General features: G+C 49.9%; 1 protein-coding gene across 8 annotated transcripts in view; it reads right to left on the bottom strand.

Moving 5' to 3' along the window:
- MIB2 (MIB E3 ubiquitin protein ligase 2) overlaps positions 1–25,520 on the bottom strand; it is a 402,179-nt gene that overhangs the window by 63,543 nt on the left and 313,116 nt on the right. For all 8 annotated transcript variants that reach the window (XM_086921481.1, XM_086921485.1, XM_086921483.1 and 5 more), the window contains one exon: positions 14,308–14,434. In XM_086921481.1, the coding sequence (XP_086777607.1) occupies positions 14,308–14,434 (127 nt within the window). The remainder of the gene's footprint in view (positions 1–14,307; positions 14,435–25,520) is intronic.

Raw genomic sequence — 25,520 nt, 5'->3', positions numbered from 1 at the left:
ATTTGCTCACCTACAGACTCTGACTCCAGCCAAATCCACAAGTCTGCACCACTCTGCACCCATCGCCCACGGCCTGAGTTCGAGTGGCCCAACCCCAGGAGGAGGTCTCCCTGGCGATCCTGACCTGGGATCTGGTGATACCTATCCTGCTTCAAGTCTCCAACACACGCGTGCAGCGCCTTTCTAGAGGATCCCCCCGACCGTGACAGGAGCCGGTAAGCAAAGCCTAACGACAAAAGACACCCCTGCACCTGACATCCCACGGCCTTCAGTGGCCCAATCGACGGTGTCACAGCATCCCCAGGTATCCCAACTTACCTCTCCAACCGGTGGTTGCCTCCAGAAGAGCTTCGTCCCCGAGTCTGCAGTGTTTGTTTCAACTGTAGAATCCCCCTTGAAATCAACAGGGCACCCGATGCCAAATCAGCACCCTGCACCCGACCACCCCAGTGCTGCTGTGGGTGCACCTTGTGTGCTAAATTGGAGCACCCTTTGTCCTAAGCTTAACACCAACAGCTTTACTCCCACAGCCTTGTGGCCTGCTTGTGAGCAGCTACCAACCAGAGGCCCCCTATCCCCATTGGATAACACTGGGCCTCAGCAATCTGCACCCGGCCGCCCTAGTGCTACTGAGGGTGCTTTGAGAGTGCAATCCTTGACCTTGGGGGAACCCAGCTTCTAAACCCCGGAAACCAACTCCCAAGACCGAGTATTTACCCGTAAACCAAAAACACTGTTTTCTCCCATTGACTGCTTTTCTGTGAAAAAAGTGTGGAGTTGGTTTGTATGAAAACCCTAAGAAACTGCAAATGTGTAAACACTGAATTAGTTATCTTTTGTCTAGGAAATGTCCCAGTGTGATATCTAGGCATATCACACTGAGTGGTAAAAGTAACGTAAAAAGTAATCCAAGAAGTAACGTATCCTGTAATCTACAAAGTAACTGAAAAGTAATTTTGACTGTTGACTTAACTGTAAACCAATGAACTGCATTAAACCTGCTTTCAACAGTAATTTACTGCATAAATATTGCAAGTATTTTATACTTCTCTGTACCATGCCTGGCTTGGTTCTATAAAATAAAGTACAAATAAATAATATTTTTATACAAACCAAATTGGTCTGAGCTCAGTCTTTGAGTGTGTGACATCATTTCTTGCTTGAGTGTGTACAATAAATGCTTAACACTACCCTCTGATAAAGCCTTACTGCTCACCCACGCTACCACAACAAGAGAGTAAGGTATTCTCTATTATTACCGCTGCCTATCTTTGGGGTTCCACTGGACTCTGTGCACACTATACCTTACTTTGGTATAGTATATACTTCCTACAGGGAGACCAAAAGAAAGGAGTTACTAAACCTCCCCAGGGGAAAGGGGGCGAGAACCCTGAAGACAAAAACGACGGGCCACATGTAGGTAAATAGTATTTACTGAGTCTTAAATACCAAATTTTACCGATTCGGTATTTAGGAATAGGCTGCTGAATTCATATCTTGTGCATAGACTGTATAGCAGTATCTCCTCTAGCGGTGGCTACCTGTGCCAGCTGCAGCAGTTTGAAAAAGAGTTTTGAGGACAGCCTGGCCTACAGCAGCTTGCTGTTTTGCTTGCACGTCTACCCAGTAGTGTTTTGTGAAAGTGTGTATGGTGGTCCATGTGGCTGCCTTACAGATATCTTCAAGAGGAATATTTCCTAGGAAAGCCATGGATGCCCCCATTTTTCTTGTGGAGTGTGCTCTTGGGGGATCGGTTAAAGTGCGTTTTGACTTTTGATAGCATATCTGAATGCATTTAACTATCCATCTGGCTATTCCTGATTTTGAAATTGGATTCCCTTTGTGTTGTGGTGCAAAAGCAACAAACAGTTGTTTTGTCTTCCTAAAGGATTTAGTTCTGTCCACATAATAAAGTAGAGCTCTCTTCACGTCTATTGTGTGCAGGGCTCTTTTAGCTACTGACTGTGGATTTTGAAAGCACACTGGCAGTTCTATTGATTGGTTGATATGGAAATTGGATACAACCTTAGGCATGAATTTAGGGTTTGTTCTAAGAACCACCCTGTTGGCATGTACCTGCATGAAAGGTTCTTGAATTGTTAGTGCTTGTAATTCTCTCACTCTTCTGAGTGAGGTGATGGCAACCAAGAATGCAACCTTCCACGTTAAGAATTGTAGTTCGCATGAATGTAGAGGTTCGAAAGGAGGGCCCATGAGTCTGGTGAGCACTATATTTAGATTTCAGACTGGGGAAGGGGGGTGCCTAGGAGGAATCACCCTTTTTAAACCCTCCATGAAGGCTTTGATTGCTGGTACTCTAAACAGAGAAAGGTGTTGCCTGCTTTGTAGGTATGCTGCTATAGCAGCGAGGTGTAGTCTTATTGAAGAGTATGCTAAGTTACATCTTTGTAGATGCAGCAGGTAACATATAATGTTTTGTATTGAAGCGTCTAAGGGGTTGATTTGATTATTGTTGCAGTAAATAACAAATCTCTTCCATTTAGCTGCATAGCACGCTCGTGTGGTTGGTCTTCTTGCCTCCCTAATGATGTTCATGCAATCTGGGGGCAAGTTAAGGTATCCGAACTCTAAGACCTCAGGAGCCAGATGGCTAGGTTCATTTGATTGGGATCTGGGTGTCTGATTTCTCCATGGTTCTGAGTTAGAAGATGAGGTGCAAGGCGCAGTCTTTGATGAGGAACTACTAAGAGTTCTAGGAACGTTGTGTACCACGGTTGTCTCGCCCATGTGGGAGCAACTAGGATTAGTGTGAGGGAGTGTTGCCGCAGTTTGCGTGCCACCAGCGGGATCAGCGGTGCTGGGGGAAAAGCGTATGCAAATCTGCCTGACCAGTTCATCCATATCGCATTGCCCTGTGACAATGGATGTGGGAACCTGGTGGCAAAGTACTGGCATTTCGAGTTTTCTTTTTTGGCGAACAGGCCTATTTCTGGGCGACCCAACTCCTCGAAGAATGGCTGGAGAACCTGGGGGTGAATCTCCCATTTGTGTAGTTGTTGGCTGTGCCTGCTGAGCAGGTCGGCAACCTGATTGTCCTTCCCTGGAAGGTGTTCTGCTAGGAGAAAAATGTTTTTTGGAATCGCCCACTTCCATATGCTTTGTGCCAGATGGGACAGCTGTGGAGAGTGCGTTCCTCCCTGTTTCTGGATATAGTACATTGCGGTCATGTTGTCCGTCCGGATCAACACCGTCTTGCTGTACAAGTATGTCTGAAATGCTTTTAGGGCTAGGAATATTGCTAGCAATTCCAGTTGGTTGATATGCAGCTTTTTCTGTTTGTTTGTCCAGAGCCCTTGTACTGTAAATTGAAGGAGGTGGGCTCCCCAGCCTGTTAGTGATGCGTCCGCTGTCAGTACCAGTTGTGGAACCGGCTCTTGGAACAGTCGCCCCTTGGAAAGGTTTTGTGGGTTCCACCACTGCAGAGAGTTGTGAGTGCGACTGTTTACCCACACTAGGTCTTTTAGTTGTCCTTGAGCCTAGTTCCATTGCCGTGCTAGGCATTCCTGTAATGGGCGCATTTGAAGTCTGGCATGGGGGACAATGAATATGCAGGAGGCCATCATGCCTATGAGCTGCATGAAGTATGGTACATGTGAAAGGGATCCCCGCAAGAGAAACGTGTTGTGTCAAATAACCAACAATTATGATTTATACAATTTCATAGAATAAATGCTTACAAAAGGGAGAGATTCAATCTGGGTACTGTGATTTATTAACAATACCTCGGTAGTAACATAATCAAACGATTTTGTAAAAGCCCCAAAGGGGAAAGGGGGAAGGGAGGGATGAACACAGTTAAGAAGACAAGTGACAGGTACAACAATTTCCGGCAAAGTCAAATTAATACAAATACATACGCCCGAAAATCAGGGCACACAATGATGACTAACTGAACAGATAAACTTTCAACGGACACACAGTCAATTTAAAGCTGTGAAGGGCTTGTGCCGGAAGTTTCAGAAGAAAGCCGTCGACGTTTCGACCCCTATATGTAGGCTAAGTTCAGTCCTTGAGTTGGGTCTTCATCAGGACAACAACAGGGAAGAGTGAGGGGCAATCCATGGAGTCGTGGCCCAACTGGGCTCAGGACGTGGAAATATGATGGACTGTGCATAGGTCACATGTCGATCACGGCGTGATTTATTCGCCAAGCTGTATTTAAATGAAAGGCAGTAATACAAGTTTCCAACCGTTTATCCAATTGAACTCGACGGAGCCGCAAAGCCAAAAAAGTCTGTCGGCAGCCGATAGCTTGCAGACAGCGTGAGTCGTGCTGCCACAGTTTCAAACCCAGTGGAGGTCAATCTAGGGGCCTATTGGCTTCTCTGATGGTTTTTATACTTTCTGCACAGGATCCCGGATGCTGGTCTACAGGGCTTGCGCATCCCACCAGAAGACCGTAAAATCCGATTGTCTCCGCTTTCCTTGCTACTCTAACCAAGATCAAGAAGTGAAGGCAAGGGGCGGTGAAAGGAAAAAAAAAAATGTCCTATGAGCTGCATGAAGACTTCAGCTGACAGAGAGTGTTTTGGCAGGAATTTGCGAATGAGTGTCTGCATACAGGCTATCCTTGCTGAGTTTGGATATGCCTTTGCCACTGAGGTGTCTATAGTGGCTCCCAGGTACTGCTGTTTGTGGGACGGTTGCAGATGTGATTTTGCGTAGTTTATTGAAAAGCCTAGGCTGTGTAGCAACTGTATTGTTTGAGACGTGTGTGCTGCGCACTGTTGGTACGATTTTGCTTGTATCAGCCAATCGTCCAGATAAGGGTACACATGGACGTGTTGCCTTCTGAGGTGTGCTGCTACTGTCGCTAAGCATTTTGTAAACACTCTTGGAGCAGTGGTAACCCCGAAGGGCAAAACCTTGAATTGGTAGTGTTGACCTTCTATTGTGAACCTGAGGTATTTTCTGTGGGCTGGATGGATGGGTATGTGAAAATACGCATCTTTGAGGTCTAGGGTTGCTAGGAAATCTCCTTGTTGTAGCAACGGGAGCACTTGTTGTAATGTGATCATATGAAAGTGCTCCGATAGTATGTATTGATTTAGGGGTCTGAGGTCCAATATTGGTCTGAGGGAACCATCCTTTTTGGGAATAAGGAAGTATAGGGAGTACACTCCTGTCCCTTGCTGTTGGAAAGGGACTTGTTCTGTGGCTCCCTTTTCTAGCATGCAGTTCACCTCTTATTGTAGCAGGGTGATGTGTTCCCTGGACATTGGACGATGTCTGGGTGGTATGTTTGGTGGTGTGGAAGTCAGTTCTAGGCAATAGCCAGACTGGATAATTTCTCTCACCCACCTGTCTGTGGTAATGGCGTTCCAGACAGGCAGGAACTGTTGGAGTCTGCCTCCGACCGGTGTTAGGTGGTCTGGAGGTAGCGTAATGAAGTCATTGTTTTGTGGCCATGGAGGCTCTGGTGTTATTGCCTCCACGTCCTCTTCCCTTATTGTTGTTTCCCCTATAACCTCCTCTGTTTGTGTTCTTGTTGAAGGAACCTTGGGTGGTACTTTAGTATGAGGCAGAGGTTTGTGAGGTATTTCCTTGTGTAGTTGCTCTGTATGAGGAGCGACGAAAGGAGCCTCTATGTTGGTGAAATTGCAATGCCTCCATTGATTTTGCGGTCTCTGTGTCCTTTTTCATTTTATCCAAAATGGTGTCGACAGCAGGACCAAATAGAAAATCCTGATTGACAGGCTGGTTAAGAATGGTGGATTGCACCTCATTTTTAAAACCAGAAATATGCAGCCATGCATGTCTGCGTAGTAGGACGCTAGTGTTGATTGACCAAGCTGCCGTGTCTGCTGCGTCAAGCGCGCATTTGATGGAGGCGTTTGTTATGAATTTTCCCTCTTGTATAAGATCCTGGGCTTGTGCTTTGAAAGGCTCAGGTAGGTGTTGCATTAGGCTTTCTAGCTTATCATAATGCGCCCTGTCGTAACGAGCCAATAGGGCTTGTGTATCAGCAATCCTCCATGAGTTGGAGGCTTGTGCTGCTACCCTTTTGCCTGAAGCCTCTAGTATTTTTGACTAATTGTCGGGGGGAGGTGCTTCCCCAGTCGTTTGGGAGTTGGCTCTTTTCCGTGCGTTGGCCACTACCAGGGAGTCTAGTGGTAACTGCCCTCTGATGTAAGTAGGGTCTGTAGGAGCTGCCCTATACTTTTTTCTATTCTGGAGTTGATTACCCGTGCCCTGGCTGTATCCTTAAATATGTCAGGTGCATGTTTCAGAACCCCCTTTAACATGGGAAGTGTTTTGACACATTTTTCTGATGTAGGCAAGGTGTAAAACAAGATGTCTTCCTCAACAGGGTCGTTATGCATATCTACGTTGTGGAATTGTGTAGCCCTGTCTATAAGTTGATTAAAGACTATGGTTTCATCAGTAGGTGACGGCTTAGTAGGATAAGAGAGTATATCAGGGATGGGATGGGTGTTGTAAGGGTCTGTTGGCTCCTTCCATGGTTCCTCTTGTGGTTCAGGATCTTGTGGGAAGTCATATTGAGGCTGTGGCTCATCCCCTGTGTTACCTTCCTTGTCCCCGTGGTGAAAAGGAGAATAAGGAGAGTAGGGAATAAAAGGTATAGTAGGCATGATAGGCTGAAAAGGAATGAGGGGTCTAGAGCATGGGTACTCACAAACTTTCTCCTGGGGCCAGATTTATACTGTGGTTTGTGTCCGAGGGCCGCACCAGTGGGGGTGGGGTCAGTGGGGGAGTGGCGGGGCTAGAGCAACAAAAAAAAACTGACCATGAGGTTGATCACTGGTCCCTGCAGCGGACACCTTCGTCCTCTGAGCCACCAGACCCGGCATACACACATCTCTCTCTCTCTCTCCCTGTCTCCCTTCCTCCCTCTCCCTCCCTCCCTCTCACTCGCCCTTACTCTGTCCCCCTCCCTCTGTCTTCCTCCCTCTGTCTTCCTCCCTCTGTCTCCCTTTCCCTCTCTCACTCTGTCTCCCTTTCCCTCTCTCACTCCTTCACTCTGTCACTCCCTTTCCCTCCCTTCCTCCCTTTCCCTCTCTAACTCCCTCACTCTGTCACTCCCTTTCCCTCCCTTCCTTTCTCTCCCTCCCTTTCCCTCTCACTCCCTCACTCTGTCTCCCTTTCCTTCTCTCACTCCCTCACTCTGTCTCCCTTTCCCTCCCTCACTCTGTCTCCCTTTCCCTCCCTCACTCTGTCTCCCATTCCCTCTCTCACTCCCTCACTCTGTCACTCCCTTTCCCTCCCTTCCTTTCTCTCCTTTCCTTTCCCTCTCACTCCCTCACTCTGTCTCCCTTTCCCTCTCTCACTCCCTCCCTCTGTCTCACTTTCCCTCCCTCACTCTGTCTCCCTTTCCCTTCCTCACTCTGTCTCCCTTTCCCTCCCTCACTCTGTCTCCCATTCCCTCTCTCACTCCCTCACTCTGTCACTCCCTTTCCCTCCCTTCCTTTCTCTCCTTTCCTTTCCCTCTCACTCCCTCACTCTGTCTCCCTTTCCCTCTCTCACTCCCTCCCTCTGTCTCACTTTCCCTCCCTCACTCTGTCTCCCTTTCCCTCTCTCACCCGGTCTCACTTTTCTTCTCTCACTCCCTCACTCTGTCTCTCTTTCCCTACCTCACTCCCTCACTCGGTCTCCCTTTCCCTCCCTCACTCTGTAACTCCCTTTCTCTCCATCCCTTACCTTCCCTCCCTTTCGCTGCATCCATTTCCCTCTCTCACTCCGTCACTCTGTCACCCTTTCCCTCCCTCACTCTGTAACTACCTTTCTCTCCATCCCTTACCTTCCTTCCCTTTCCCTGCATCCATTTCCCTCTCTCACTCCGTCACTCTGTCTCCCTTTCCCTCCCTCGCTCTGTCTCCCTTTCCCTCCCTTACTCCCTCACTCCCTTTCCCTCCCTCACTCTGTCTCCCTGTCCCTCCCTCCCTCTGTCTCTTTCCCTACCTCACTCCCTCACTATGTCTCCCTTTCCCTCCCTCACCCCCTCACTATGTCACTCTCTTTCTCTCCCTCCCTTTCCCTCCATCCCTTAACCTCCCTCGCTTTCCCTGCATCCATTTCCCTCTCTCACTCCCTCACTCTGTCTCCCTTTCCCTCCCTCGCTCTGTCTCCCTTTCCCTCCCTTACTCCCTCACTCTGTCACTCCCTTTCCTTCCCTCACTGTCTCCCTTTCCCTCCCTCACTCTGTCTCCCTTTCCCTCCCTCACTCACTCCCTCCGTCCCCCTTTCCCTCTCTCACTCCCTCCGCCCCCCTTTCCCTCTCTCACTCCCTCACCCGGTCTCTCTTTCCCTCCCTCACTGTCACTCCCTTTCCCTCCCTCCCCCTCCATTTCCCTTCCTCCCTCCTACCCTTTCCCTCTCTCACTCCCTCACCCGGTCTCCCTTTCCCTCCCTCACTGTCACTCCCTTTCCCTCCTTCACGTTCACCCTCTATTTCCCTTCCTCCCTCCCTTTCCCTCCTTCCCTCTCTTACTCCCTCATCCGGTCTCCCTTTCCCTTCCCTTCCCTTTGTCTCCCTTTCTTTCCCTCTCCCTCTGTCATCTCACCCTGCCTCTGTGTCAGCACTGGCTGAGACAGCTTTGGAGCACACACACACACACAGCCGCACCGAGCGCATTAACAGGTCTTTAAAAGACCATTAGCATGTTAATGAGGCTGTGTTGTTCACCTCTTAGCGCCCCTGCAGCTCCACTCTAACTATGGCAGGAATCGCCCGGCCGGCCCCCACAGAGCAGCAGTCTCCGAATCGCGCTGCTGTAACTTAGTTTGCAGACACTTTAAAAAAAAAAAAAAAAAATTAAAAAACTGATATGAGGTGTGCAAGGTCCGCGGGCCGACAGGGAAGGCTTGCCGGGCCGCCATACTATGAGTACCCCTGGTCTAGAGGGAGAAGTCCCAAAGTCCTTTTTCTTTAATGGAATAGGGGACTGAGGTTCAAAGTCCAAAGGCCTCCTTTTTCTATGCAGGATGGTAACTTTACCAGTCTCTGGGTTAATGTATATCTTTGCCTGGTCGTCAGAGGGATCTGGGTGGAAGAGTTCTTCCTCTACAGTTCTGAGTTGAGTGTTAGATTTTGGTTTTTCGACGACTTTTGGCTTAGTAATGGATTTTTTCGGCTCTGGGCCTTTTTTCGGGTCGACTGGAACTTTCGGTTCGGCGCGTTTTTTGTGCTCCATAGGTTTCTTTGGAGGAGTGTCCTTTTCCGAGTCGATGTTCTGTTTCGGATCGACTGGTGACTTTGGCTTTTTTGGATGAGTGTCCTTTTCCGAGTCGATGGTATTTTTCGGATCCCCGGTGTTTTTGGAGCCGGTGTCTTCGGGTCGACAGGCTTTTCCGGCCTCTGCGCGGGTTTCGGTACGGCACCCTTTGTCGGGTCGACAGATTTTTGAACAGTAGGCTTGTTCGGGTCGGCGACCTTTTTTGGTTTGGCGCCCTTTGGTTGTGTGCCTTTGTTCGGTTCGACAACCTCTCTTGGGTCGACAATTTTTGGCTGGGCGGCCTTTTTGGGGTTGACAGTCTTTTTTGGCTCAACGCTCTTTGGCTGTACGGCCTTTTTCGGATCGACGTCCTTCTGGTCGACGACCTTCTTTGGCTCTGGATCCTTCTTTGGGACGATGGTACTGGGCCCTGGGGTCTCAGAAGGTTTCGGTTTCGATTTCGGAGCCGAGCCGGATGGCGGGGCTTACAAAACATTTTTCTGATCTTGGCTAAGGCCTTTTGGCGATGCCTTGACCGGAGCCTTTGGTAACAGGGTAGTTGGTGTCGGGGGCAGGGTACTCACGATTTGCCCCGGTGGGATGTCGTAATCGGAGTCCGAGTAGTCTTCGACGGTGACGATTTCTAGGTCCGAGTCTGGAGCTTCCTGTAGATCCTGGTCATCATCGAAGATGTTGTCCGGGTCCGGTGCCTGTCGCTGCATTTCTTGCCTAGCGGCCTGTCGGTTTCTAATAGTTTTCTTCGATTGAAACTGGGCGCAGGCTGGACAGGTTTCTTCCTTATGGTCTGGGGAAAGGCACTTGTTGCATACTAAGCGCTTATCAGTATGTGGGAACTTGGAGTGGCATTGTGGGCACCTTTTAAAGGGGCTTCTTTCCATCGACTGTCGACTCACGCGGCGTCGAAAAAAGGCCAAACAGCCCGCGTCGACGACCGATTCGAGATGGAAGGCTGGATCGAGTAGAGAGGTACCGAGCGAGAACAATGCCGTCGAATCGAAGGCCTTTTGGCCTTTAGAAAAGTTTTGTTTTTGATTCTAAAGTTGGAGTATAGGAGTTAGCATCCGAAACCAATGGCGGAAAAAAACAATCTGAGGATGGACAAGATGCCCATGCGCACTGTAGTCTAAGGGAGGAGTCACCTATCTCGTGATACTTCGAAGACTCTTCCAAGACAACAAAGTGCAATCATCCGGACCCAATACTAGGCGGCGATCTATGCACAAGATATGAATTCAGCAGCCCACATGCCTCAAACATAAAATCTATCGCCAGTCTGATCATGTTAAGGGGAGCATCAAAGCTGAAGTCAGCAAAATTCTAGAGTTAGGGGTTATTGAACCTTCCGAGAATCCCTGGGCTAGCCCTATGGTCGTAGTCCCAAACCTCATCCACAGGTGGGAAGAGAGAAATGAGTTGTGTGTGGACTACAGTGGTCTCAACTCTGTCACCAAGACAGATGATCACCCCATACCCAGGGCTGATGAGTTGATAGATAAATTGGGTGCAACCAAATTCCTTAGTACCTTTGACTTAACTGCAGGGTAATGGCAGATTGGCATGGCCCCAGGAGTCAAAGAAAAAACAGCATTCTCCACATCTGAGTGACATCATCAGTTTACTGTTATGCCCTTTGGTTTAAAGAATGCCCCTGCCACCTTCCAAAGGTTGGTGAACCAAGTCCTTGCTAGATTTGAAGCCTTTAGTGCAGCATATCTTGATGATATTGATGTCTTTAGCTCCACCTGGCAGGATCACCTGATCCACCTAGGGAGGGTTTTAAAAGCCCTGCAAACTGCAGGGCTAATAATCAAGGCATCCAAATTCCAGATAGGGCAGGGTACATTTGAATACTTGGGTCACCTTGTTCGTAGAGGCCAACTGCAACCCCTACAACCCAAGATCCAGGCTATCCTGAACTGGGAGGCTCCAATAACCCAGACCGAAGTCAGGGCATTCCTTGGCTTGACTACAGGAGGTTTGTGAAAGGGTATGGATTCATTGTGACACCCCAAACAGAACTCACCATCAAGAAGATGCCCAAAAAGGAGAACTGGGCAGTTAGCAGTCAAAAGGCTTTTGACACCCTGAAAGTGGCAATGTGCTGAGCACCAAATCTCAAAGCTCCCGATTAAACCAAGCATTTCACTGAGCAGACTGATGCCTCTGAGCTAGGGATAGGAGCTGTCCTATCTCAGACCAGTGATGATGGCCAAGACCAGATGGTTGCTTTTAGAAGCAGGAGGTTACTCCCCCAGAGAGCAGTGTTGAAGTGCCACTGAGAGGGAGGCTTTTGCTGTGGTTTGGTCCCTGAAGTAGTTAAGACCATACTTGTTTGGTACTCACTTCACAGTTTAAACTCACCACAGACCTCTCCAATGGCTAATGCAAATGAAAGGTGAAAACCGTAAACTTTTTAGTTGATCCATCTCCCTACAGGGAATGGACTTTACAGTGGAACATAGACCTGGGACTGCTCATGCTAATGCAGATGGAATTTCCAGTTTTTTCCACTTAAACAATGAATACTATATAGGGAAAGGATAGTCTCATCCTCTTTCGTTTGTGGGTTGGGGTGTAGGAAAGTAGCACTTTTTGCATGGCTGTCCCCCAGTTTTTGCCTGAGGTTGATGCTCTTTGACTAAATGTGCCCTGGGTTCCTGCCAACCAGGTACCCGGGTCTATGTTCTTTCCATTAATGGCTGTACTGAAATCTGGGACGTTTGGTATCAAACTTCTCAGCACATTAAACCCACACTAGCATGCTAGTGTGGGATTTAATGAAAAATGTCATGAAAAATGCGCTCAGAGGGCCTCTTAGAGATGCCCCCTGAAAACCGACCTAACTCTAGTGTCCTGGCTGAGTGGCCGCTCGCTAGCTGCCACCCACAGACATTTTTCTGGACCCCTGGGTTGAGAGCATCCCGCTCTCGAGGTCTGGAATCAAAGCATATCCTGGGCAGAGGTGCCAAGCCTCCTCCCCCACGATGGGCTAGGTCCAAGAAGGGGAAGCTTCAAAGAAGTACCGCCATTATGAGCTGACCCAGCCATTTGCTGCTCCCAGCAACTGGCCCTCACCGGGTCTAACCCCCTCTTTGAGCGGGAGAATCGTCAAGATAAGAGGAGAGGTGTGGCCACCTTTGCCAACCCCACCCGTAGGGTTGGAGAGGCGAGGAGAAGCACAATTCTTGGTCCCGCCATCTTGAAGATGGGGAGGTGGGCCAAGCCAACCAGAGTGACGCTTATGCCCCCCCTCTCACTCGAGGGTGGCATAATTAGTGGTGTACCCACCCCAGGGAAGGGACCCATTGATCCCAACCTGTACCTACCTGAAACACCCCTAAATCTAGTATTTAGGGGTACCTCCGAACCTTTCCTCCTCAGACAAGAAGAAGAAGGACCGAAGAGCCGTGCTGAAGGAAGAAGAGGACACCAACTGACTTTGCCTCAGCCCTAGCGACCTGTTCCGACCGCAACCTGCTCCAGCGGAATCCCGGTGTGTCGGGCAGCCAGCAGCCCCCCAGAACCTGGAGGACATGCCCTGCCTTCCCCAACAAGATTTTGTCTCCCGTGAGCACCGGATTTACTCACCAACAGACTCTGGCTCCAGCCAAATCTGCAAGTCTGCACCCAGCACCCATGGCCCGAGATCGAGTGGCCCAACACCAAGAGGTGGTCTACCTGGCGATCCTGACCTAGGACCTGGTGATCCCTGACCTACCTAAAGTCTCTCGAAAACACCTGCAGCCCCTTTCTGGAGGATCCCCCTGACAGCGACCGGAGCCTGTAAGAAAATCCCAACGCCAAAAGACGCCTCTGCACCAGACACCCCATAGCCTTGGGTGGCCCAACCAACGGTGTCCCGGCATACCATGACATCCCAACTTACATCTCCAACTGGTGGTCGCCTCCAGAAGATGTTCGTCCTTGAGCCTGCAGTGTTTGTTGAAACCAGAGAATCCCAATAGAAAACAACAGGGCACCAGACGCCAAAACAGCACCCTGCACAACGCCACTCCTGTGCCGCTGTGGGTGCACTTTGTGTGTTAACTTGAACCCACCTTTGCCCTGAGCTTAACACCTAGGAGTTTTGCTCCCTCAACCTTGTGGCCTGCTCCTGAGCAGCCACCAACCGGAGGCCCCCTACTGGATAACATTGGGCCTCAGCACTCTGCCGTCCTATTGCAGCTGATGTTGTTTTGTGAGAGCATCCTTGACCCAGGGAGAGCCCCTGTTCTAGCCCCAGAAACTCAACCCTCAAGACCATTTACTTACTTGCAAAACAAAAACCCAATTTTTTTCAATAGGATTGCATTGACTGTTTTCCTCTGCAAGAAAGTGTTGAGGGTGTTTTGTATGGAAAACTAAGAAACTGTTTTGATAAAAACTGTTTTACTCACCTTTTATCCAGGAAGTGTTCCAGTGTGGTGTCTAGGCATATACAATGGAGTTGAAAAAGTAATCTGAAAAGTAACTTAAAAAGTAATCAAAAAGTATCTATAGAGTAATTTCAACTGTTTAACATATGACCTACCTGTACCTGCATTTAACTGAATTCACCTGTATTACCTTTTTTTAAAGTCTGGCTTGGTTCTAAAAATAAAATACAACAAAGAAATATTTGTATACAAAAGAACTTGGTCAGACATCAGTCTTTGAGTGTGTGAAATCATTCACTGCCTGAGTGTGTACAATAAATGCTTAACACTACCCTCTGATAAAACCGTACTGCTCACCCACACTACCACAAATAGAGGGTAAGGTATTATTTACTTTAGCCTCTGCCTACCGTTGTCGATCCACTGGACTCTCTGCACTATATACCTTACTTTGATATAGTATATACAGAGCCAGGTTCCTATAAAGAGCACATTGGGATTGCTAGAGCAAGCCCCCATCCACTCATAAAGGAACCTCTGCACTCTGCACAATATACCTCATTTTGGTATATAAAATAAAGAGCCAGCTTCTGACACAAGGGTTGTACTAATTTCAATGAAAGTGTTCTTTACTGATTTAAGCAACTTTGCTTAATTTCTGTAACCCTTGCCATCCATCTGATCAACATCTTTAAAGTTTTCACCAATGCCTTTACCTCTTGGATCAATGCTTCTGCCACGTCTTTGTGGTTGTTGAGTGACGCCAGATGTAGAGCAGTGAAACCGTCGTCCTTCTTGGCATCAACCAGCTGCCGGGCCCTAGACAGGATTTTGGTGACAGCTCTAAAAACAATAACCCAGAAAGACATGTCAGGACAGAGGAGTGGGATAGCAGAGAAAAGTGTAGCTTTGGGGTGGGAAAGCCTAAAAAGAGTATAGGAATATTGAGGCACCCGGGGAGAGGCCTAGCAAGCAAGTCACAGATCTGTTTTGCTGTAAGAATTGTTTATTGATCAGAAGTACAGTAGTGCACATAAACAGTAGCTGGAACATGCATTGCTGTGATGACCTCTTCTGATGCACTGCGTCCCATGACACCTTTCCACAATGAGAACAGCTAACAATCAGTGTAGGTGCGGGAACCAAGATGCAATAAGCTAATGTGAAAATCGAGACAAGTATGAATTGTGATGTGTAGGGTAGCCTTTGACGAACTGCAAGACTATTAAGCAATGACCTGATTTGCGTACTCTAAAACTGCAAGTCATATGCCAATATAAAGTTCTCTCAATTTATAGGGGCATAACAATAGAGACTACTGAAGGGTAAATTCAGGAACGGTAGGGCTTGTGTGCCTTGAGGAGCCATGAAATGTGCACCGTGACCCATACCTGTACTCATATTCAATGTTTCTAAATGTTATTCAATAATACTAAGGCCTCTAAAAAATTGCTCCTGTCAAGGTTGATGGATCACCTGCTGTATCCCAACAAATGATCTCACTCGCAAAAAAAGTGTAGGGTGTGCAAGCACAGCCAACTTGTTTCAAACTCCCAAAATCTTATTGGGCTGAAGTGCTATGAAAACACTAAGGTGTCGAGCACCAGGACTAATGCCAGAAAAGCACAGTGTAGGCAAGGTTTGGAGAGTGAAGGGCATCCAATTTATGAAGTTCAGCTGCTTCCTTTACTCTCCAGTGCCACAAAATATACACTCAGCGGAAAATGTGATGCTGCGACAAACTGGAAACTAGGGCAGCATTTCTGCTGGTTCAGCAACATTCTGTGAACAGGTTTTAGTGCTAAAACACACATTCTGGGTGAAAACAAGTTTTTAATTGAAGTTAAGGTTACAGTGGGTGCAGGCTATTACAAGTACAATACAAAGTCTCAACAGTAGTGGAACAAATCTTTCTAAAATATAAACTTCACACAACTGTACAAAAAAAACAAAGCACAACCATGTCTTCCATTAATTATGCATTGTGTTGTGGCATGGTGCCTGGTGATTAGGCTGAGTTAAGTGAGTATTACTGTATTTTGTGCTTGGTATAATTATATGGCGAAATCTGGATACCCTCACAGGTGACAAGAAGAGCTCTACAAATCTACTGATTGATTGACTGATTGATTTCAAAACCCAATTAAATGAAGCATTTCATTACTTTTGAGATCCAGTGACCTTAAATCCCGCCTAAAAAATCATTTCTTCAAATTAATGTCTTTTTTTAAAGTGAAAGATAATAAGTCAGTGCATGGAGCTATCGAGTGCACTGCATGGAAATGTGCGGTCTGATTATGTATGTAGAACATTAAGTGTTCCTGAAACATTTGTGAAGATTCTTAATGAATATACATTCTCTGTCTATAAATGTAAATTTCGATCAATCTATGAATACACGTTTCGGTCCAAGATTGCAAGATCTTCTACCGATGTATTAACTGTGTAACAATATATCTGTAAGGGACATTAGTTAGTGATAGATTCCTTACCTTAGAATATCCCCAGGCGTCAGACTGGATCAGGAAATTTTTGCGTGCAGTACCCTTGCGTGTCGGTAGGCGTTGTCTGCGGCTCCGCGTCTGTCGTCGGCGCCGAGATGACGTCGTCGGAGTACTTAGACGCCGCCTCCACGTGCTGACGTCAGTTCTTAGACACAGCTTTTCCGCGCCAGAAACGCAGAGCCATGCTAAAAACTAACACTGGTGCCAATGAAACTAGGGCCCTGAAAGGGGATGACCTTAACCCTAGATATCGGTTCGCAGAACGGGGAGGATGGGTGGGTCGGTAAGGAATCTATCACTAACTAAGGTCTCTTACAGATTGCAAATGCTACTTACCAGTATGCATCTGTTCTTGGCATGTAGGGCTGCTGACATTCATATCTGTGCATAGATCGCCGCCTAGTGTTGGGTCCGGATGATTGCACATTGTTGTCCTGGAAGAGTCTTCGAAGTATCACGAGATAGGTGGCTCCTCCCCTGGACTACAGTGCGCATGGGCATCGACTCCATCCCCAGATTTTTTTTTGCCATTGTGGCCAAGATGGAGTGAAACTCAGTGAATGATGACCATGCCATGAAATGATATGTGAACACTGCAGCTGCTACAGGCGCCGGGGAGGAGGGCGGGCGATATGAATGTCAGCAGCCCTACATGCCAAGAACAGATGCATACTGGTAAGTAGCATTTGCAGTTCGAGGCATGTGGGCTGCTGAATTCATATCTGTGCATAGAATACGTAGCAGTCCCTCCATTAGCGGCGGCTGCCCGTGCCAGCTGCAGCAGTTTGGAAAAGTGTCTTGAGAACAGCCTGCCCTACAGCTTCCTGCTGTTTGGAGTGCACGTCTACACAGTAATGCTTAGTAAATGTGTGTGTGGTAGACCATGTGGCTGCTCTACATATGTCCTCTAAGGGAATGTTTCCAAGGAAAGCCATAGAGGCCCCCAACTTTCTGGTGGAGTGGGCCCTTGGTGGAATGGTAAGAGTGCGTTTTGCCTTTGCATAGCAGATTTGAATACATTTCACGATCCACCTAGCAATACCAGCCTTGGAAATAGGGTTACCTTTGTGATGTGGCGCAAAGGCAACAAAAAGCTGCTTAGTCTTTCTAAAATCCTTGGTCCTATCAATGTAATACATTAGGGCCCGTTTAACGTCAAGGGTGTGGAGCATCCGCTCCGCCAGTGACTCTGGATTTTGAAAGCCAACTCAATGGTTTGGTTGATGTGGAACTGAGACACAACCTTGGGTAGAAATTTAGGGTTAGTGCGGAGCACTACCCTGTTTGAATGAACTTGGAAGAAAGGCTCTTGGATTGTGAGGGCTTGCAGTTCACTAACCCTCCGTAGCGATGTTATTGCTACAAGGAAAGCCACTTTCCATGTCAAGAATTGAATCTCGCAGGAATGTAGTGGCTCAAAGGGAGGACCCATCAGTCTTGTAAGAACCACATTGAGGTTCCATTCAGGAGCTGGTGGGGTCCGTGGCGGAATGACTCTTTTGAGGCCTTCCAGAAAAGCTTTGATGGCAGGCACTTTGAAAAGTGAAAGGGGCTGTCTATTTTGGAGGTATGCGGCCATCGCAGACAGGTGAATGCGAATGGAAGTATATGCCAGATTACACTTGTATAGATGGAACAGGTAACAGATGATGTTCTGAATAGAAGCATCTAGTGGATCAATGTTGTGGTTTGCGCAATAGATGACAAACCGTTTCCATTTTGCCGCATAACATGCTCTAGTGGTGGGCTTTCTAGCCTCCCGAATGATGTCCATGCAATTGGGAGGAAGGTTGAGGTAGCCAAACTCTAGGACTTCAGGAGCCAGATCGCTAGGTTGAGCTGTTGCGGATCTGGGTGCTGAATGTCGCCATGGCTCTGCGTCAGAAGGCTGGGTGAGAGATGAAGCCTTTGATGCGGTACCACGTAAAGTTCCAGAAACGTGGTGTACCATGGTTGGCGAGCCCACGTTGGAGCAACCAGGATGAGAGTCATTGAGTGCTGCCTGAGCTTGCGCGCCACCAGCAGTATCAGAGGTGCTGGGGGAAAAGCGTACGCAAATCTGCCTGACCAGTTCATCCATATCGCATTGCCCTGCGATTGCGGGTGTGGGAACCTGGCGGCGAAGCTTTGGCATTTTGCGTTCCCCCTTGTGGCGAACAGGTCGATCTCTGGATGACCCCACCTGTGGAAGTACGGTTGGAGTACTGATGGATGTATCTCCCACTCGTGCATTTGGTGGCTGTGCCTGCTGAGCAGGTCCGCCATTTGATTGTCCGTGCCTGGGAGATGTTCTGCCATGAGGAAAATGTTCCTCTGAATGGCCCACCTCCACATACTCTGAGCCAGATGAGACAGCTGCGGAGTGTGTGCCCCCCTGCTTCTGAATGTAGTACATGGCCGTCATGTTGTCCGTCCGGATCAACACGACCTTGTTGCACAGATGTACTTTGAATGCCTTCAAGGACATGAAGATTGCCATCAGTTCCAGTACATTGATGTGCATCTTTCTCTGCTGTAGTGTCCATAGTCCCTGCACCGTGTATTGGAGTACATGCGCTCCCCATCCCTGGAGAGAAGCGTCCGTTGTCAGGATAATCTGCGGCACAGGCTCCTGGAACGGTCGGCCCTTGCAAAGGTTTCGTGGATTCCACCAATGCAGAGAGTTGTATGCCCGACCGCTCACCAACACTAGGTCTTTTAACTGCCCGTGAGCCTGAGTCCACTGACGTGCTAAGCACTCCTGAAGCGGACGCATATGTAGTCCCGCGTGTGGGACTATGGAGATGCAGGAGGCCATCATGCCTATCAACTGCATGAACACTCTTGCTGGAAGCGAGTGTTGAGGTCTGAATCTTTGGATCAGCGATTGAATGCTGTGGACTCTCACTGAATTCGGCTGCGCTGTGGCCGCCAGAGTGTTTATGGTCGCACCCAGATACTGCCGTATGTGGGCGGGCTGGAGATGGGATTTTGGGTAATTCAGTGAGAACCCCAGATCGTGCAGAAGGTGAATGGTGTGGGACACGTGGTCCGCGCACTGCTGGTCCGACTTCGCCTGAATGAGCCAGTCGTCCAGATAGGGGTAGACGTGGATGTTTTGACGTCTTAGATGCGCCGCCACCGTCGCCAGGCACTTTGTAAAAACCCTGGGCGCCGTGGTGACCCCAAAAGGCAAAACCTTGAACTGGTAGTGCTGGTTTTGAATGGTGAACCGGAGGTACTTCTGTGTGAAGGATGCAGTGGAATGTGGAAGTACGCATCCATTAGGTCCAGGTGCTAGGAAGTCCCCTTGCCGAAGCAGTGGGAGAACCTGCTGCAGCGTGAGCATATGGAAATGTTCTGACAGAATGTAAAAGTTGAGCGGTCTGAGGTCTAGGATGGGCCTGAGGGATCCGTCCTTCTTTGGAATCAGAAAATACAGGGAGTAAACTCCTGTACCTCTTTCCTGCAGGGGCACGAGCTCTATTGCCCCTTTTTGCAGCATGACGTTGACTTCTTGCTGCAACAAGTGCAAGTGCTCGCCGGACATAGGACGGTTTTTTGGGGGTATGTTGGGTGGAGTGGATGTGAGCTCCAGACAATAACCGTATTGGATAAGAGATCTGACCCACCTGTCCGTGGTGATGGACTTCCACACGGGCAGGAACTGCTGGAGTCTCCCCCCGACCGGTGTTGCGTGGTCGGGGGGCAGTGACAAGGCGTCACTGTTTGTTGGCGGTGGAGGACCTGGAGCTGTTATTTCCACGTCCTCTGCCTTTGACGTTGTTGCCACGGTATCCACCCCGACCCTTGTTGGTATAGGAAGGTTGGGTGTTGGTCTTGTAGAATTGCGTTGACTGTGACATTTGACCCCTCGAGGTGCCTCTATTATTGGAGCGACTAAAGGAAACACCCCGAAACTGCTGGGACTGCAAGGCACCCATAGACTTCGCAGTGTCGGTGTCCTTCTTCATCTTCTCGAGGGTGGTATCAACCTCTGGGCCAAACAGGTGGTCTGGGTTGACCGTCTGGTTCAAGATGGTAGTCTGAATGTCTGGTTTGAAACCGGATATCCTGAGCCATGCATGTCTACGAAGTAGAACGCTAGTGTGAATTGCTCTTGAGGCGGTGTCAGCCACATCCAGAGCGCACTTAATCGAAGCATTGGTGATAAGCTTCCCCTCCTGTATCAACATTTCTGCTGCTTCCTTATATTGATCGGGTAAGTGCTGTAAAAGGGTCTCTAGAGTGTCATAGTGTGCCCTGTCATAACGCGCCAGTAGCGCCTGTGTGTTGGATATGCGCCATATGTTGGCTGCCTGCGCAGCCACCCTTTTCCCCGAAGCCTCAAATACTTTTGATTCCTTGTCTGGGGGAGGAGCATCACCCGTAGTTTGTGAGTTGGCTCGTTTGCGTGCATTGGAGACAACCAGGGAATCCAGAGGCAACTGTCCTTTGATATAAGTAGGATCAGTGGGCGCTGCCTTGTACTTCTTGTCGATACGTGGGTTGATGACTCTCGCTCGGGTGGGCTCCTTGAAGACCTCTGCCGCATGTTTCAACACCCCTTTTAGCATTGGCAAAGTTTTTACAGTTTTTTCAGAGACTGAAAAGGTGTCGAAGAGGAAGTCGACGTCCACTGGGTCAGCATGGAGATCGACGTCATGATTGGCTGCCGCCCTTTCAATGAGTGCATTGAAAGCTGCAGAGTCTTCTGTTGGGGAAGTCTTGGCTGAAAAAAGCTGAGGCTCCTGCCCCGAATGCGGGTCCCCAGGATCGCCACCAGCAGACCATGGCTCAGTCACATCTTCTGGGTCTGAGTAGACTGGATAGGAATACTCATCCTCGTCGTTGCCGTCACCCTCCTCCACATGGGAATGAGTGGGTGAAAGTTCATGTGCTTGTGGTGATACAGGCTCCATAGAGGCAGAGGCACCAGCAGAGTCCATCTTTTTCTTAAGTGGAATTTGGTAATGCTCCAATTGTGGCTCAGGGGTGATCTTTCTCTTAAGGAGAGAGAGCTTGCCCGTGTTGGCGTCGATGATCACTTCCTGACGCTCCTCGTCTGCCAGTGGTCAGTGCCGTGGGTTTGGGACCACTAACGATGCCTTCGGCGCCGAAGATATCTTCACGGGCAGTCCGGCCCCAGGTTTTGCTGTGAAAGCCGTCGGCGCCGTCTTCGGCGGCAACGTGAACAGAATCGGCGTTGGCGTCTTTGCCGGTTTTTGAAGAGGCTTGGGCGGCACAGGGTCCTTCGGCTCGACTGCTGCGGCCCCCTCCCTAATGCGTTGAAGGGACTCCGTAACATTCTTAGTGAACGAGGCGGAGGGACGCACCGGCTCGAGAGAGTCTTCTGAAGCTGGTTTTGGGATGGTGACCAATGACGCAGTCTTCGGAGCCGACGCAGTTGCCCCCTTGGCCTTGTCGAGTGGAAGCGAGGCAGTGAGAGACTTGGGGTCGTCCTGCCGCTTCTTCGGGTCGAGAGTGGCCTTCTTATGGTCGTCGGCCTTCTTGGGATCGAGGCGACTCTTATGTGCGTCGACCGTTTTCGGCGCCGATGCAACCGCGTCGGTCTTTTTAACCTTCGGCTTCGATACCGCAGTCTTCGGGTCGGCCATTTTGGCGTGGCCCTTGAGCTCGACGGCCATCTTGGATTTCTTCGGCGCCGAGGCCTCCGAAGTCTTCGACCCGACAAGCGCGACTAGCGCTTTCGGTTTAGATACGTCTGGCGTCGAGACCGATGGTTTCACTTTCGGTTTCTGGACCGTGAGTGGTGCCGTATCAATGTCCGTGGCCGGGCCGGAAGGCGGAGCCGTGGGACGGGAATCAAGGCTTTGGGTAAGGCCCGAAGGCGATCCCTCGGCCTGGGCCTTATAATGGTGGCTGGCACCGGAGTCAGTCTGAGGAAGCTCCTCGTACGAGCTATCCTCTACGGTGGCAAGGGCCCCGTCGTCGTCCCCTACCTCCTCGACGACTACATCGAAATCCTCGTCTTCCGCGTCGTAGTCGTCCTCGACCTCCGATGCCGGGTTAGATTCTGTGATCTCCTGGATAGTGTCGTCGCCGACATCCTCCGTGTCGAAGATGTCTGCAGGAGGAGGTGCCGATCACTGGGCCTCCAGGCGCGCAGCTCGGCGGAGCTTGAGTGTCTTCTTTGACCGGAACTTGGAGCAGGCCATACACTTGGCCTCGTCGTGGTCCGGCGACAAACACTTATTGCACACCTGGTGTACGTCGACATGTGGATACTTCGAGGCACACACCGGGCACCGTTTAAATGGACTTCGTTCCATGATGGAAGTTGGTTGGAGCGTCGTGTAGGCCCGTCCGCGCCGAAAGCACGCGGAAGGGCAGTGTCGGTTCGGAGCCGAGGAAATAATGAACCCGAACGATAGACAATACTGACGCAAGTCCTGAAGACCTTTTGGTCTCGAGCAAAGTAAGTTAAACAACTATCGATTCCGACAGAGGGAACCGAAACACATCCGAACCCAATGGCGGAAAAAACCAATCTGGGGATGGAGTCGATGCCCATGCGCACTGTAGTCCAGGGGAGGAGCCACCTATCTCGTGATACTTCGAAGACTGTTCCAGGACAACAATGTGCAATCATCCGGACCCAACACTAGGCGGCGATCTATGCACAGATATGAATTCAGCAGCCCACATGCCTCGAACATATCGTTACACAAGTAGTAACTTGTGCATCTGAAAGAGACACGTTAGTGATAGATTCCTTACCTTAGAATAGATACCCCAGCAATACCAACCCCGGTGGTGGGTCTGCGAACCAATAATCACACCAGAAAGTCCTGGAGGACGGAACGGCCAAAGAAGCCATCCCTCCGGACTTGGCTGTCCAGGAACGGGCGTGTGCAATCCAGATAGTAAGAGAGCGCACGTTTTGGGTCCAGACGGTGGAGCCTCTCTTCCTCTTTCGAGGGATGAGGAGGCGGAAAGAAGGTGGGCAAGGTGACGAACTGCCCGATGTGGAAGGCTGTGACTACCTTGGGCAGGAAAGAAGGCCTTGTCCACAACACAACCTTGTCCGGATGGACCGAAAGGAAAGGAGGCTTAGAGGATAGAGCCTGGAGCTCACTCACTCTCCTGGCAGAGGTGATGGCAACCAGGAAGGCAGTCTTCAAGATAAGAAGGCGGATAGGACAGTTGTGAAGTGGCTCAAAGGGAGCGCACATCAGAAAAGTAAGAACCAGGTTCAAGTCCCTCTGAGGCATCACAAAGGGAACAGGTGGAAACGGATGTGTGATGCCCTTCAGAAATCGATTCACAATAGGGGACCTGAACAAAGATGGTTGATCAGGCAACCTTAGGAAGGCTGAAAGGCCAATAAGGTAGCCCTTGATAGTGCCCAGAGCAGAGCCCTGCTGGGCAAGAGAAAGAAGGAAGAGAAGAACCTCAGAAAGAGGGGCAGAGAAAGGATCCACAGCCTTTGCTGTGCACCATGCCACAAATCTTTTCCACCTGCAGGCATGTACCGACTTCGTGGAGGGACGCCTGGCTGCCAGAATGATGTTACAGACTTCAGGAGGCAAGTCAAATGGCCTCAACTGTCGCCGCTCAATCTCCAAGCATGGAGGTGGAGACTGGACAGGTTCAGGTGTTGGACCGACCCCTGCTGCTGCGACAGAAGGTCCTCCTGAAGAGGCAGACGAACCGGGGGATCGACTGACATACTGAGTAGCTCGGGATACCAGTACCTTCGTGCCCAGTCAGGAGCCACAAGAATGACTTGTGCCTGGTCGCGCTTGATCTTCTTCAGCACTCTGGGCAGAAGTGGTATAGGCGGAAAGGCGTACAATAGACCGCAACTCCACTTGCGACGAAAAGCGTCTCCGAGCGAGTGCCGCCTTGGAAATTCCAACGCGCAGAACTGATGACATTGCGCGTTCTCTTCGGTGGCGAATAGATCTAACCAAGGCTCTCCCCACTGCAGAAAGAGACCTTGCGTCACGTCCGATTTCAGACGCCATTCATGATCCATCATGCACCTGCGGCTGAGTTTGTCCGCCCTGGCGTTCAGAGAACCTGCCAGGTGTTGAACCACCAGGGTGACTCCCTGATGTTCCAGCCACTGCCAGAGGCGTAGAGCCTCCTGGCAGAGGGTCCACGACCCCACCCCGCCCTGTTTGTTGCAGTACCACATGGCGGTGGTGTTGTCCGTGAACACCTGCACTACACTCCCCCAAACAGAGGGGAGGAATGCCTTCAGTGCTAGACGAATCGCCCGCAGCTCCAAAAGGTTGATATGGAGCCGGGACTCCGCCGGAGACCAGAGTCCTCTGATCTCTGCCTCTCATGTGACATCCCCAGCCCTAGAGGGACGCGTCCGTCACAACCACGTGCTCCGGTTGGGGAAGGGAGAGGGATCTGCTGCTGACCCAATCGAGGTCCGTGAGCCACCACTGCAGCTGTCTCGCAGTGCCCTCTGAGATCAGGACATGGTCGGACAGGTTGCCCTGATGCTGGGCCCACTGAAACTTCAGGTCCCACTGCAGAGCCCGCAGCCGCCACCGGGCGTAATGCACCAGAAGGATGCAGGAGGCCATCACCCCTAGAAGCCGCAGCGTCAACCTGACCGAGACCCGGGATAAAGGCTGAAAGAGTGGAATTAGAGCCTGTATATCCCGAACCTGCTGCTCGGGTGGGTAAACCCGAAACTGCGCTGAGTCGAGAACCGCTCCGATGAAAAGGAGCTGCGGAGAGGGACACAGGTGTGACTTCGGCACATTGATGGAGAACCCCAGCAGGTGCAGGAGGTCGGCCGTAGTCTGGAGGTGGCTGACGACTGTCTGGGGCGAGCCTGCCACACTTATGGTGGCCAAAGGCGGCACAAAAGTGGGTGGTGATGGACGGCAGTTCAGGCTGGACTGTTCCCATGAGGCACAGGGTCAGACTGATTTGCATACAGACATGTCTGAACTGGGGTGGCAGAGTGGGCTAAAGAACGGTGATGGATTAAACCCAGATCTTTTGACTGGGTGTGAGTGTTTGATTGATTCAGATGCTCCGTCCATCACCACCCCCTTTTGTACCACTTTTGGCCGCCATAAGTGTGGCAGGGTATGCTCAGACGTGAGTCCCTTGCTCACTTTGCCACTGGATTCAAGCAAGCCGGGCTGAAGACGGCTGGAATGCCAGAAACCGGTCCTCGGAAGCTTGTTTCCGGTCCAGGGAAGACATGGCTTGGCAGTTCAGACTGGACTGTTCCCATGAGGCACAGCGTCAGACTGATTTGCATATAGCCATGTCTGAACTGGGGTGGCAGAGTGGGCTAAAGAACGGTGATGGATTAAACCCAGATCTTTTGACTGGGTGTGAGTGTTTGATTGATTCAGATGCTCCGTCCATCACCACCCCCTTTTGTACCACTTTTGGCCGCCATAAGTGTGGCAGGGTATGCTCAGACGTGAGTCCCTTGCTCACTT

This window comes from Lissotriton vulgaris, chromosome 5 (assembly GCF_964263255.1).
Source record: "Lissotriton vulgaris chromosome 5, aLisVul1.2, whole genome shotgun sequence".
In the NCBI taxonomy this organism is placed as follows: domain Eukaryota; kingdom Metazoa; phylum Chordata; class Amphibia; order Caudata; family Salamandridae; genus Lissotriton; species Lissotriton vulgaris.
Note: the sequence above shows the minus strand (reverse complement) of the source record. Positions and strands in the feature narration are given on the sequence as shown.